This window comes from Poecilia formosa, unplaced genomic scaffold (assembly GCF_000485575.1).
Source record: "Poecilia formosa unplaced genomic scaffold, Poecilia_formosa-5.1.2 Scaffold16, whole genome shotgun sequence".
Taxonomy (NCBI): domain Eukaryota; kingdom Metazoa; phylum Chordata; class Actinopteri; order Cyprinodontiformes; family Poeciliidae; genus Poecilia; species Poecilia formosa.
The window spans coordinates 364,192-378,149 of NW_006799955.1; the positions used below are offsets into that span (position 1 = coordinate 364,192).

Consider the following 13,958-nt stretch of genomic DNA (forward strand, 5'->3'; position numbering starts at 1 on the left):
TAATTTGCCCACCCAAGTATAGACCCAAATATATTTCATGTTTCAAAAATAATCCGCATCTTTTCTTTTCTTGTTTGTAACTTTGCATTGAAATTAGTGGCTTTTAGTCATTTGCAAATCCTGTTTTAAATTCTGCAAAACCTTTTTGAAAATATTACTTAATTTATTTTTTCTGTGTCTGATCAATTTATTATGCAGCAACATGCCATGAAAATGGCCAAAGGCTTGTCCTCCTCCTAACTACCTGATTTAGAAGCGTCTGATGTGTAATTTAAGTTGTCTCCATATTGGCTTGACCTATAATTACAAATGAACACTTTATTAGACTATGAATCTTAGGAAACTATGCACAGCTAAAGGGTGGTGGCATCTGTCACAAGTGTTTTATCGTCCATTGTGTTCTAAATGTCACCCTAATTATATGCATTACCATCTTGTTATATCAAAGAAAACTCAAAATTAGCCAATAATATTCCGAACCTTATAAGGTTATCCATCAAGGAAGAATGATGTATTAATAAATTTATTCTATTATAATAATGGTTGGCAGGCAAGTTGGCAATGTTCCTCTTGCTCTAGGACAGTGTTTATTTCTCACTTGAAGAACTACAATGCAATTTTTATTCAGTTTATTCTTGAAGACAAGGAAAACCTCAAATGATGTATGTAATGTATGTATGTAATACATAGTTTAATATAGAGGATGCCTGCTGAGAGGGTATTCATCTAAACTGAGGTGAACAGGGGAGGACATACAAAATGCAATGTGCTTGCAGACAGAAACTGTGGAGAATTCATAGCCGTCCTCTACATAATATTCACTGTATTCTTTTACAAACAGCTGGAACATGTTCCAGGGATCAAAGTAACAGCACCAGTTCAGATGATATTTGACAGATTCTAGTTTGTTAATATGATACATTTTGCTCAAGCCTGAAAGTTATGGAGCATCACAGGATTCAATGCTTTGGGCCAGTTCTCTGAGTTACATTGTTGTAAACAATACGAGTTTCTTATTTGAATTCGGAGAAGACAGACATTTTTATCTTCCAACCAGAGAATCTGAAAAACAAACTGCTTGGTCAGTAACTGACTCATTCAGAAACATTGTAAAGAACCTCAGGGTGCTGTGGTGGTGCAGGGGCAAAGCACAACCCACATATTGACTAAGGCCACATATTGAGGCCTTAGTCCTTGTGCCAGTGGTTGCAGGTTCGATTCCTGGCCTGGGGACATTTGCCACATGTCTTCTCCCTCTCTCATTACCCTATTTCCTGTTGAACTGTCACTCAAAATGACCCAATGCAGTTTCTGGGGTTCCTTAGAGAGAAAACCTTATGGCAATTGATGTATTACTTTTTAAAATTATTTTATTACTAAGACTGAATTGAAATGGATGTAAATCAGTCAGATTTTGTCCGTATACCTGTAGTGGTATTTAATTGAGGCTGTTCTGTTTGTGATGTTTGACCGGCTCTTATACTTACCTGCTACAGAAATGAATCACATTTCCAAGTCTTATATGGAACCTGGAAATGTCCCACAGCTTCATTCAGACTCAGACATTGTCCAACTTTAAATGAACTAAAATCATGTCCATTGCATCAGTGCTGGGAACACAACTTGGCCTTTTTGACATAAATCTGTTTAATGAAGTGCTGCATAAAAGCAAAGCATTAAAAAGACAGTTATGAGCAATAATATCAAACACAGTCTCCACAACACCCATCCTTAAAATCAGCTATTTAAACAGGTTCAAAGGGCATCTTGGACTAGTAGTCAAATATTGGAGATGACCAGGGGCACCGGACACTGTGTCAACTCTTGGCTCAGGAAGTTCGGGAGGAAGGAGAGAGAGAGAGAGAGAGAAAGAGAGAGAGAGGGGAAGGTTGTCAGCTCCGTCACAAAAACACAAGGTTTAAAATGTTCAAAACTTTACAAAACATCAAAATTCCTCCTGTAATATTGTCATGCAATATACATGTTGACACAACTGAGACAGGTTTTTTTTTTTCCCAAGAGTTCTCATGTCCAGTCTGGCAGTGTACGGGTTACGCAGAGGGATTCACCTCTCTGGGCTGACAAGGTGGCACAGCTTTTCCAGCCCTCCTGCCTTCCATCACGGTTATGCTGGAACCAGCTTCCGTGACTTAAAAAAACAAAAACAAACAAACAAAAAAAAAACTAACCAAAAACATCTCAAGTTTCAGTTGAAACATCCTACATAGGTGTTACATCACATTTCACTAAATAAACGAGCAAAAAAAGCGTATAAGTGAATCAATTCTTGTGACTTATTTGTTCAACTATTGTACACATAAAGCCACAGCATATTATTATATGTATAGATATACAGTGTTCTGACACTGAACAAACCTGACAGCCTGGTAATGAAATGCTACAAACTGCAACGCGCAGGACGGATCTAGCATTTCTACTTCTACCACATTTTCAACACACAGGCTATTGATATAATGTGCTCAGTGCACAGATTTTTAAGAAATAAAGAGGCAAAAATGAGAAAATCTTACAAAGCAATGCAAAAAAAAGTATAAAACAATAAATACAAAATATTGTAAACTAAACATTTATCCTCGTCAAATCATGTGCATGTAGCCTTTTTGTGTTATATTACACCTACCACACTACACATTAATAATCTTCATTGTGGCCTTTGCATTAAAAAAAAATAAATAAAAGAAGTGGTGATACAGGGCAACTAAGGAAAAGGTGCAAAAATTAAATTTCATTCAGTAACTCAGTTAATTTAATCAAAAAAAGAAAAAGTTGAACTTATTTAAGATTTAACAGCCAGCAAGGCCCATAAATCCACAGCGGGATATATGCAGACATATTAATCGACTGCCTCTGAACCCATCAGCTTCCCCACTGTCTTTCAAAACTTCAAACATTAGCTGCAGACAACAGCACTGAAAAGGAGCACTTGGCACTGAAAGAAAAAAAATATATAATAAAATCACTTATGTTTAAGTTCACACGTCTTCAGTAAAAGAGACCTTTCCCATATATTCCCCATAATTTTCAGCCTCCTTTACTTTCCCTTGCCGTCTCTTTTCGGAGAGACGGGTGGAGAAGACGAGTGGGGCAGTCTTTCACTCGGGCCAGAGTGTCTGGCAGTGTTTAAGTGGCACACCAGGACTTGTTTCAGTCTGCCAAGGCGAATCCATTGTGGAGGCAGGTGGGCCAACACACATCCTCGCTCAGGACACAGACTTGTGTGTCCTAGCCTTTGTCTCCATGCAGCCTGGCAACGGAGCCGGCGGCTATGAAGTCAGTGGGTGCAGAGCATTGCTATGGGAACCAGCATAGTAGGCTAGGCTGTGGCTGCACTTGGATCAGTTTGAAGACTTTTCTGCATACCGCTTAACGCTGGAATCGCCTGCAGAGTTCACTCTCTTAAATATTCTTCCCAAGACTGGCCTAAGATCTTATCTGCAGTTTTTCTTCCACTCGCTATTGAAAAATAGATAAATATTTATTGTAATAAAACTCAAAACGCAATTATGGGGTTAGGCTTTACAGAAACCGGGAGAGGTTCACGGTACTCTCTCGCCCTTCAGTTTGCCCTCGCGGAGTTAATTGTGATGAAATGTTACATCCATCCGTGTCAGCACGTCCACACACACACACACACACACACACACACACACACACACACACACACACAGTCGTCAACATAAAAACAAACAGCCGCTGGAGTAGAAATCTTAAAACTCATTGACTATAATTCAACACGGCATCGAACAACAGTAAGGTCTGAAGGTGGAGTCCACAAAGGCTCCCTGGCATTGTGTCGGCTGAGTCCACAATGTGCGTGAGGCGGAAAAAAGGGCGGGGGTCCGACCCTCCCTCGCTTAGTCAACCGAGCCGGGGTGCAAGCTGAGCGCTGGGGGGTCCAGACAGGTGGGGGAGTAGCTGAGGTGAGGCTCCTTAATCCACAGCAGGGGGGCGCCATTCTTGCCCTCCTGGCTCTTGTTGTTGTTGCGACCTTTGTAGCGTACGACCAGCAACGCGATGAGAAGGATGCCGAAGATGGGGAAAGGGTAGAAGAAGAGGAAATAGAAGAGGGACTCGTTGGAGCACACCACTGAATGGATGGTGGAAACTGGGGGCAAAGAACAAACAATTCATAGTGGTTAGCATTTTCTAAACTCGCAGTAAAGATAAAAACTTCCATTTTTTTCAGTTTATCTTTTGCCATCTTGCACTCCTTTTCATGCCCCCGTGTCATTTTGTGTTCATACTTCCATTTTGTACCCATAAAATAACTTTGTACCTGAAATCCACACAGCTTGTTTTTCTTTGTTCTTACGTATGTCACAAATTATAAATAGTCAAAAGTCAAAAGTCTGAAAATCTCATGAATATTAACACTTTATTGTGTGCATTTATTTTGGTATTAGTACCTAATCTTAGCCAACTGACTTATATAAAATGACAGATTAAACCAAATCAACCCTAAGCGACATCCTACTGTTAATATGTTTTTTGTCTAATTAGAATTAACAGCATGTCCTCTGGTTCTGAAGACAATATGAGACATCCACATGGCGGGTAGAAACTGAAATTTAGAAAGAGCAAAATGTCCTGTGGCAGATTTCTCCATATTATATCTAGAAAATTCAGGTACAATAGAGCAAATCTACTTCATAGACATAAAATGGAGGAGCGAGAGCGAGTGCACACTCTGGATAAGAGGTTTGAAAAATTGGCATCACTGGGGGTTGAAATCATGACAAAAACAGAACATCATTTTAGAAAAACCCTATTAATGTTATAAATGTTACAGAGGTTTAGTTGACTCAGACCTGCTTGTCTACTCAACAAATATAGTCAGGGTCACATGTGCTTCACCTTTTCGTTGGTCAGAAGACAATAAATTGGTGAGCAGAATTTTCGGCCTCTCAGAATCTACCTCTATATGTCCAGGAGAACAAAGACTCTCACCACAAGTCTTAGATCTCTACAATGTTGACAGCAGTGACAGCGGTTGAAACTCAAAAGGGTAAAAAAAAATGCAGTCGGGTTTGCTGTGGCTGTGCAGGGGTTAAGTAGAACCAACATATAGAGGCCTTAGTCCTCGACGCGGCTGTCGCAGGTTCGATTCCCGGCCTGGCAACCTTTGCTGTATGTCTTCCCCTCGTCTCATTGCCCACTTTCCTGTTAATGAACTATCAAAAAAAGGCCACTAGAGCCAATAAAACCTTTAAAAAAAATGAACAGCTGAAAGTCTTGCTCTCTTGCAGCCTGAATGAGCCATCAAGATGTTTCTATGACGACCTTGTGAATAGCTTTTTACATCCCTGTACTTAACATAACATCGTCTTTTTTGATTCATATTTAAGCATATCCCATTCATGGGTAATATCTAACTGTGGGTCTTCTTCAGTATCAGCTTCCATGTCTGAGTGTTGTTACTGTGACTTGATGGGTATGGTGCATTGCCTGACTGGAAAAGGTCAGATTTTTGAGCTTTCAATCATCCAAACCCTGGTCCAGTTGATCAAGCTGGAAAACGTTAAGACTTAACAACCCAAGAAGGTATCAGCCATGCAAAAGATTCAACTGGTTTATAAAAAATTAATATTTATGTGTTTTATGGTATTCGAATACAGCTAATTTGTTTTCTCTCTGACTGGTATTTGCTCACTAGATTGTTTTCAAATCAATTCTGAGGTAATTAGGAGATTTGCCCTCAATGTTAACTCTGCTTTTGATTAGCTGTTCAGAGGAATAACACAGATTGTGTAATTAACTACATTGTTTGAACTGCTTGTTTATAAATTTTCCTTCACCCTTTTCCCTGAATTAATCACCTACATTTTTTGCTTTTATCAGTGTCACAGACACACGCAGAGGCTCTGAGGATTTTGTTGCTAAGGACTCACCTTGCTGCAGTACATTGACGATGGTGACGCCAGAATTATTGGTGGCAAGACGATACCATTCATTGCGAGGGTTGAGGAGCCACTCCTCCACATGGCAATAGTAACGACCGGCATCTGCTGGCCGGGCTCCGTGAATGGTCAGGCTGTACTGGTCAGAAGTAGTCCTCTCAAACTGAAATCGGGAATTGGGCCCATTGTCGTCAGGGGGGCTGCAGTTTCCATTTCCAAAGATGGCGTCGTGGCCGATGGAAAACACACAGTCCCGCTTGTCGTCGTCTTCCCCCGGCTGGTCCTCGATGTCCTCGTCATCGGAGCGATCCACGTACCAGAACACAGAAAAGCGCGAGTCGGGAGACGACTGGCTGAAAATATTGCAGCCCAGCCGAATTGAGCTGGACTCCTCCACTGTCACGTTATTCTCAAGCTCATCAACACGCAGTTGAGGCTCTGCAGAAGTTCCCCAAGAGAGAAGGAACAAAGGAAGACAATTTATGTTAATAAAGGCACATATAGCTCAAACAGAGAACGTGATTTATGTGAACTAATTCACAACTATCGGGCTAATTATGCAATGTTGTCAATTTGACATTTCCAGAAGTGTTGCAAACGTGGATCCCGTTAAATTATACTGCAAAGCTAAGTTATTACAGTTATTAAAGCCAAAAGGGAAAGCTTCATATTATTTAGTTTAATTACAGAGTTATTGATGATGAGTACTTTGAGCTAATCAAAACCAAAAATAAAATGTCTTATAAATGACAATGCACTGCAGGGTGTACAGCATGGGATCCTTTTGCATTGATTGCTTCATCACAGGGCCGTGCCACATCTAGCAACCAATCGAGCACAGTGATAGCATGTTTGGGCGTTTTGGCCATGAGTACAGGTGCCAGGTCCTGTCAGAAAAGAAAATCAGCTTCTTCATATGGCCCAGGCATCAGAGGAAAGAATAATATACCAGACAATCAAGTCGATAAAACACAGTGGACCCACAGCAGCAGATTTCATGCTTGAAGTCAAGGTGCTTGGATTATATTAATTTCCACTCTTTCTCCATGCTCTGGGAACTTGAATTTCATATTAAATTTAACATTTTCTTTCATCAGAAAAGTGGATTTTTGACCACTGAGCAACAGTACAGTCTGTTTTCGTCTCAGCCCAGGTAAGAGGCTTCTGATATTATTATCTGGTTTAGGTGAGGGTTGATACACGGAGCAACAGCTGCAGCCCAGATCCTGGATTTGGCTGTTGAAATACTAACGCCACACCTCGTTAAACTCCCCAAAACCTTTGCACCTTATTTTACTACACATTTCCCTTTCACTCAACTTTCTATTAATTAACTTGGACACAGCAGTCTGCGAAGCTTCTTCAGCAATTACCTTTTTTGTGGCATAACATTTTGTGAAGGGTATCAATAACTGTCTGCTGGACACCTGTCAAGTCAGCAGTCTCCATCATTATTGTGCTTGCCATAATATCATAGACTTTTATTTATAAGTATAGTTCTAATTTTCTGAAAAACTATATTTTGGGATTTTACTAGCTGTAAACCGTAATCGTCAAAATGAAAACACTTGACCTCAATTGTGTAATTAATCTATATAACAAAGCTATTTCATCTTTTGAACTGAATTATTCAAATAAATTAACTTTTCAATTGTTTTTTTTTTATTTACTGAGATGGATGTATACAACAAGAAAAAAAAAACTTACATTTTTAAATATTTACTTACAAAATAACAGAGATACAATAATTGCAGCCTTAAAATGAACCGATTTAAACATGTTAACATCATAAAATAGTCATTTCTGCATGTGTTACAGGAAATGGAGAAACAAAAAGACAAAATTAAATCAGACTCACTATCCCTCCCTGCAGCGAGCACCAGTCTTTCCGCTTCCCAGCAGGGTTGGATCCAACCTCAAGGCTAGTTTGTCTGTCTGCATGGATGTGCTACAGCCCTTCAGGGGTGGTTCTGTGACCCACTTCCCCAGCAATTTAGAAAAAATGGGGCAATAAAAACTTGGCTTTTAATGGTTCTCTCTCACACAATGTTTGGAACTGACTTCTTGTTAAACCAAAATGAGGTGCAGAAGGACAGCAGGGGTGGAAAAACTGCTAATTCCTGCAGCTTCAGAGGATGTTGTAACAATAAATTAAAACCCATCTCTCCCTTCAAAAGTTAAAATCTACAATAAATGGTTTTGTGTTACTGTAAGGCTACCATCCCGTTTTTACTTTTTTCTTCTCAAAATAATATGCTCAGCTCGAGCAACGTGTGAACGAATGAGTCCATACACAGAGTTGTAGATTCTGCTTCCCATACCTCCAGATTTCATTTATATGAGTGCTGCAGTAAACAGAAATCTTCTAAGACTAGTGTTTGCTTACAGAGCATTTTACTAAGGAAGCATTTTCTTTACATTCTACTGAGCTGCTTTTTTGATCCTCCTATTTTAGTTATTTCCTTATCAGTGTTTTCTCGTTTTGACTTCTAAATAGATAAACGTGATAGAAAAAAAGGTTAGGGGGAAAAAGTCAGGGAAGACGGACCATTACTGAGGTTGTTCTGAAAACATCAGTCTACTGTTCAAATTCATTGTACTTCAATTAAGAAGTAAACCAAGTACCTATTCTATTAAATGGCTGTGGATTCTTGAGGAACAGTGCATTCACTACACGTTACTTTTTGCTTGTTACTTAACATGTAAGTAACAAGTGTTTCTTCTCAAGTACCAGTCATTAATTGGTTGTTTTATAAAATTGACACTACAATAAAACACATCTGAGTTTATCAGATGATTCACAATTCCACTTAACTACAGAAAACTAATTTATGCATCGTATTTCAGAAGATATTTGAAATTCTTTGCATACCACCGAAGGGTACCTGTAATTCTGACAGCTACTCGATGATAAATTCAGGAACAATGGGCCAAAAAGAGATATAACTTCTCTCAGAGAGATTAAGAGATACGAGCTGAATCATGCTCAAAATAACTCTGATGAGGTGGGATGTCACGGTGTGGGTGGAAGTAGATACATCATCACTTTAAATCACTATTTTTCAGTCCTGGACAAGTGGATTAGCTTGTCTATCAGTGACTGGGAGTTTTCTAATTTTTTTTAATCTTCCTGAGCTCTGACTGGGGCAGATGTTAGGTTAAAGCCAATAAGGTGCAGAGCAGAACATGTTGGAGTCGGTTGAAAATCTGAGTGAAATAATTGCAACATTAAATAGGCCATTAATGTAGCACAATACTAAATATACTACATGTGCCAGAAACGTTTATCAGGAAAGAAGTTAATGTGAAATAAACCAAAGATCTCTCTCTGTTGTTAAATAGCGCTCTTATTGGTAGCGAACAAAATCTGTAAGCTAAAACGCTTTTCAGTCAGACTTTGACACTTTTTCTTTATACAGAAAACAAGTTCCAGCATTTACCACCAACAGTATCAGCTTGGCCTCTGTGTGCACATGTCAGTTTATGCTGATTAGTGAGGCAATTTACACAGTTTACATAAAGATGTGATTTGAAAGCAGTCCCTGAGATGCTGTTTCCACGAGTGGTGATGAGCAAAAGACCCCTTCATCTTTCTGCTGCGGGCAGCCGCCATCTGCAAAGCTGTGAAAAGTTTTCTTCTGTGTTTTTTTTTTTTTTTTTTTTGATGTCTGGCAAGTGACAAATTCAGCACTGTTATAACACTTAAGGAGATGATTGAGATTCAGTTCATTTCAACTTTTCTGTCCAAGGCTGTTTACTGTACAAGTGAAGTGATCATGTTGAGACAAAGCCATTTGTCTCATGGTGAGATGAATCAAGCCAACACCGCTCTGAAGGAGTGTCAGGCTAAAATGTGCCATTATTTCTAGCATACATGTTATGCTTTGCAGTTAATAAAAACATGAGCATTATTCGTTAGACTAGAGAATAATGATCAGATTGCATTGGGTCAAACTATGGAGGAGCAGAAACATGGGTTTGCATCGTATTCCTTTTGCAACACTGTTGCACCTTTTCACTTGATGCGGGCAGAAAATAAGTTTTCCCAGGAAAAGAACAGAAAATCAGAAGAATGAAGTCACAGCTGAATGCACATCTCTTAAGACCGCAGAGTCACAGATGCACTTTCAACATTTGCTGTATTTATTTATTGAAAAGAAACATACACCTCATTATTTTTTCAGGGGTGCTGCAATCAAAATTTGACAAAGATCTAGCTGCATACTCAAAACCAAAACATCAAGAAATGTGAATGAAAGCAACTTTTAAGAACAAGAGCAAATGAAATTGATGGAAATGAGCTACCAAAGTCCACAATGCAAATGAAAGGAGATGACAAATAATGAATATGCAAACTGACAGATGTTCTAAGTAAAGAATTATATATATAGATTTATAATATTAAAGATTTTATTGATTAATGATGAATGACAACTAATTCATCGTCTGACTGTGAACTCGATTTAGATTGCTTAGGTATAACTATGATTAGGAATAAACAATGAACATGAATTATTTGATTTTATTGCTCTTATCCAAAATTCTTAAAAAAGGGTGACTTGGCACAACAATTTTGATACTTTGCTATATTAAGTCTCTGCATACTGTCATGTGTAACCTGTGTCTTTGTTAATTCTACCTCTGCTTGGAACAAACATGATGGCGAGCCAGCCAGGTGTCAAACCTTGAATCTTCTGATCCTTGGAAATATTATCCATGGCAACACTGCTTCATTCACTCATTCAAACGACCTTGAACAAGAGGAGCACTTTTAGCCTCACCTGGTTGTTTGACAAGAACCCTGGTGTAGCCTGAGGTATCCCGGGAGAGTCGATACCAGGCTCCATCTGGGTCACTCAGCCACTCCTCCACCAGGCAGTAATATGTCCCAGAATCACTGCTCTCTGCCCTGTTCAGAGTCAGTGCGTAGAGGCGAGGTGAGAGCCTCTCTGCCTGGACCCGCCGTCTCAGTCTCTCCTCGTCTGCGTAGGCGCCGTATTCAAAGGCCCCTGTGCGTTCGATCCTCAGCAGGAGTTCATCGGTTTCTGACCCCGCTGCCCGTCTTATGTACCATAGCACAGCATGTTGGGAGTCCTGGCTGGTCTGGGAGGTGATCGAGCAATTGATCCTGACCCTGCTGTCCTCCTGGTACACCAGAGACTGGTTGTTCTTTTGCACCTTTAGCCTACTCTCTGCAAGGAAACAGAAAAAGCAGCGTTGAGGGGTGGAGAAGCCAAAGCCAACAGTCAACTCTCTGGTTATAAGGAATATGATCAGCAGTGACAGGTACACATTGAAATTTCTGTTTTGTGACAAATTACTTAAAATGCGGTGTATTTCTGGTGGCAGGAGGGCAGGAAATGACTGGCGATGCGTGGGCGAGTTCAAAAAGTTGACAAAGATAAAGACAGACAAGAAGAAGAGGTGAAGTGAAAGGAGAGGGAAATGCCAAACAAGTCAAAGTCAGGGGGATGGGAAGTCTGTTGAAGACGCAGACCAGAGAAAGAGACAAGGGCGGTAAATTGTAAGGAAAGATATTATTAGATAGGAAACAAGACAAAAGCAGGGCAGGAGGTCCTGTCAGTCTGCCAGAAAGAAAACGAAGAAGCAATGCATCTATAAAGTCAAGCAGGAGGGAGAGAGCAGGACGAGAGGAGAGGGAGACGACAGAGAGGTGTGACCAAAATGCCAGGAGGAAGCTGCATTTTTTCTGCGTGCTGTGACAGGATTGGTTACACTGACATCGGTTGCGGGATAGGATTAGCTGCAGGTACATCAGGTGTGACCGCCATGAGAGCCCCACTGTCAAACGCTCAGGGGGGAGAGGATTAGTTGAAAGCGTACAGAACACACAGAAGTGCACAAACACATACGTTCACACAGATACACACACACACACACACATGCATACACACATCCTTGACACAAGACATAGCAATAGAAGAAGGAGAAAATTAAGAGAAATTTTAAACAATATCTGGCTTATGATTCTAATGCGAAATTATTTTCACCAGCTGTGCTTAGGTTTTGATTTTGTGACAGAAATTTTAAAAAAGTTCTTGAGGAGATGTTGGAAAAACAACCAAAATTAAAACGTGAAACTTAATTTAAGTAGTGAATCGAATAATTGCAATAACCCAGATGTAAACTACCATGAGAACTTAATTAAATAAAGATGATCATATTTTTTAATCTTTACTTTGTGTAAAGCGAATAGGATTAAAAAAATACAAATATGATGACCTCCTTGAACTGATACAGAGTAACTTCAATACTGCGATAGGAAAGCATTGTAATTTAGTACTTTTGTCAAATCAGACAGCTGAGAAAAAGTTGTCTGCTGTCTGAAAAGAACTTCTAGATTTTAGAGCTCACACAGACACAAAACAGGCGCAGAAAAAAGAACACCTATCTTTAGAGCTAAAATATTATTTCTGCTACAACCACTGAAACAGACCTGAAATAGCACATTATTTGCATAAACATAAGTGGGAATGGGTAAATGTCTTACAGTCATCAGACTGTAAGACTGAATGGTATTTTTTTTTGTTCATGCAATGCATGGATTTGAGGTTTAAAGGTAAAATAAATAAAATTATACACCTTATTAGGAATTTATTGATAGATTATTATAAAGCAGTGGATAAATATCAAATGGAAGGAAAATAATAAGGAGGTTTTAGGTTTTCTTATGAAAGAAGAAGTGTGGCATGTGTTTGCATCCATTCCCACCACATCAGCACCTTTTTCCGCAGGTTTTTTTATGGTATGTTCATACCAGCTGTTCAGTTATAAAAACTGAGTTTCTGCTCTTTCTTCTAAAGAAAAAAAAAAAAAACTCTGTGAAAATATGTAGACAGCACAAGTGAACATCAATCTCCAGGTCTGGACCTTTATAAGATCATACCAACACATCAGTATACTTTGATTTAAATCCTTCCATTGTAGCTCGGTCTGTATGTTTATGGTTGTTGTCCTGATCCAAGGTAAACCTCCATCCCAGCCTAAACTCTTCTGCCACAGCTAACATGTTTTCTTCCAGTTCTCTTTGTCTATTATTTTTCATTAACTCTGACCTGCTAAACAAACTCTGACCTGCTAAACAAAAGCTCCCACAGTGTGACACTGCTAATCTTGTTTAAATGTAGTGTTGAAGGATATGTTCACTGTTAGCATTCCACCAAACACAACATTTTGCATGAGCAGACGCCAGACTAGTGTGCCATGGCTCAGATGTTTGCCACGTGATCTGTGACTAACTGTGGCATACAGCCCTCTCTCAGCAATGGCTTTACCTTGATCCTCTTCCATAAAGGCTGAATTTATGATATGTGATATAACTCTCTGTACTATGTCCAGTGGTATCACAAATCTCTTGGCTGCTTCTCCAAACTCTTTCAGTTTCAGATGATGGACTGAACAGTATGCTCAAAGATTATCAGACCTGGGGATGATGTTTTAAAAACTAAAACTATTTTCCTACAACCATAAAAGTCAACTTTCAGTTGTGTTGGTTGGTCTTTATGCAGCTGCTTATTTAGCAATGTTATCCAACAAACCTTAGAGGCCTTCACAAAACAGCTGTATTTATAGTGTAAATACATTTTACACCGGTATATGTCGTATATAGTAATTAGATTACTTCTGATCAACTTGTGGTGAATGTCAGTAACGGAGATCAGGTTTAAGGGAGCTACATAGGAAGCTACTTTGAAAACTCTGTATCGACATTCCTTCACGTCACAGTCATGAACTACTTTGTGTTGGTCTATTTAAAGTCCCGGTAACAAGATGTGAAAAAATTCAAAAGGTCTGAATACTTTTGAAAGTCACTCTAAATGCTTTGCTTGTTTTGCTACCTAATAGTTTCTCAGCTCCTTCTGCTGTAGTCCATGCAGGGTTTCGGCTATAACAGGCCGGCTGATCGACTGCCTACGGTCACAGCCATCTGCTGAGAAAACCTCATCTTTATCCACAGATTGGTGAGTGTGGTCGACTGACTCCTGTTTGTAGTGCTCCTCGTATATATATGTATGTATA

At 39.4% G+C, this 13,958-nt stretch overlaps 1 protein-coding gene across 2 annotated transcripts in view; it reads right to left on the minus strand.

The window, feature by feature from the left end:
- Window positions 1-1,623: 1,623 nt before the first annotated feature.
- The window catches only part of igsf3 (immunoglobulin superfamily, member 3), a 107,293-nt gene continuing 94,958 nt past the window's right edge, over window positions 1,624-13,958 (minus strand). For both annotated transcript variants that reach the window (XM_007546364.2, XM_007546363.2), the window contains exons 7-9: window positions 10,700-11,110; window positions 5,910-6,356; window positions 1,624-4,126 (exon numbers count right to left, since the gene is read on the minus strand). In XM_007546364.2, the coding sequence (XP_007546426.1) occupies window positions 3,876-4,126; window positions 5,910-6,356; window positions 10,700-11,110 (1,109 nt within the window). In that variant the 3' untranslated portion in view covers window positions 1,624-3,875. The remainder of the gene's footprint in view (window positions 4,127-5,909; window positions 6,357-10,699; window positions 11,111-13,958) is intronic.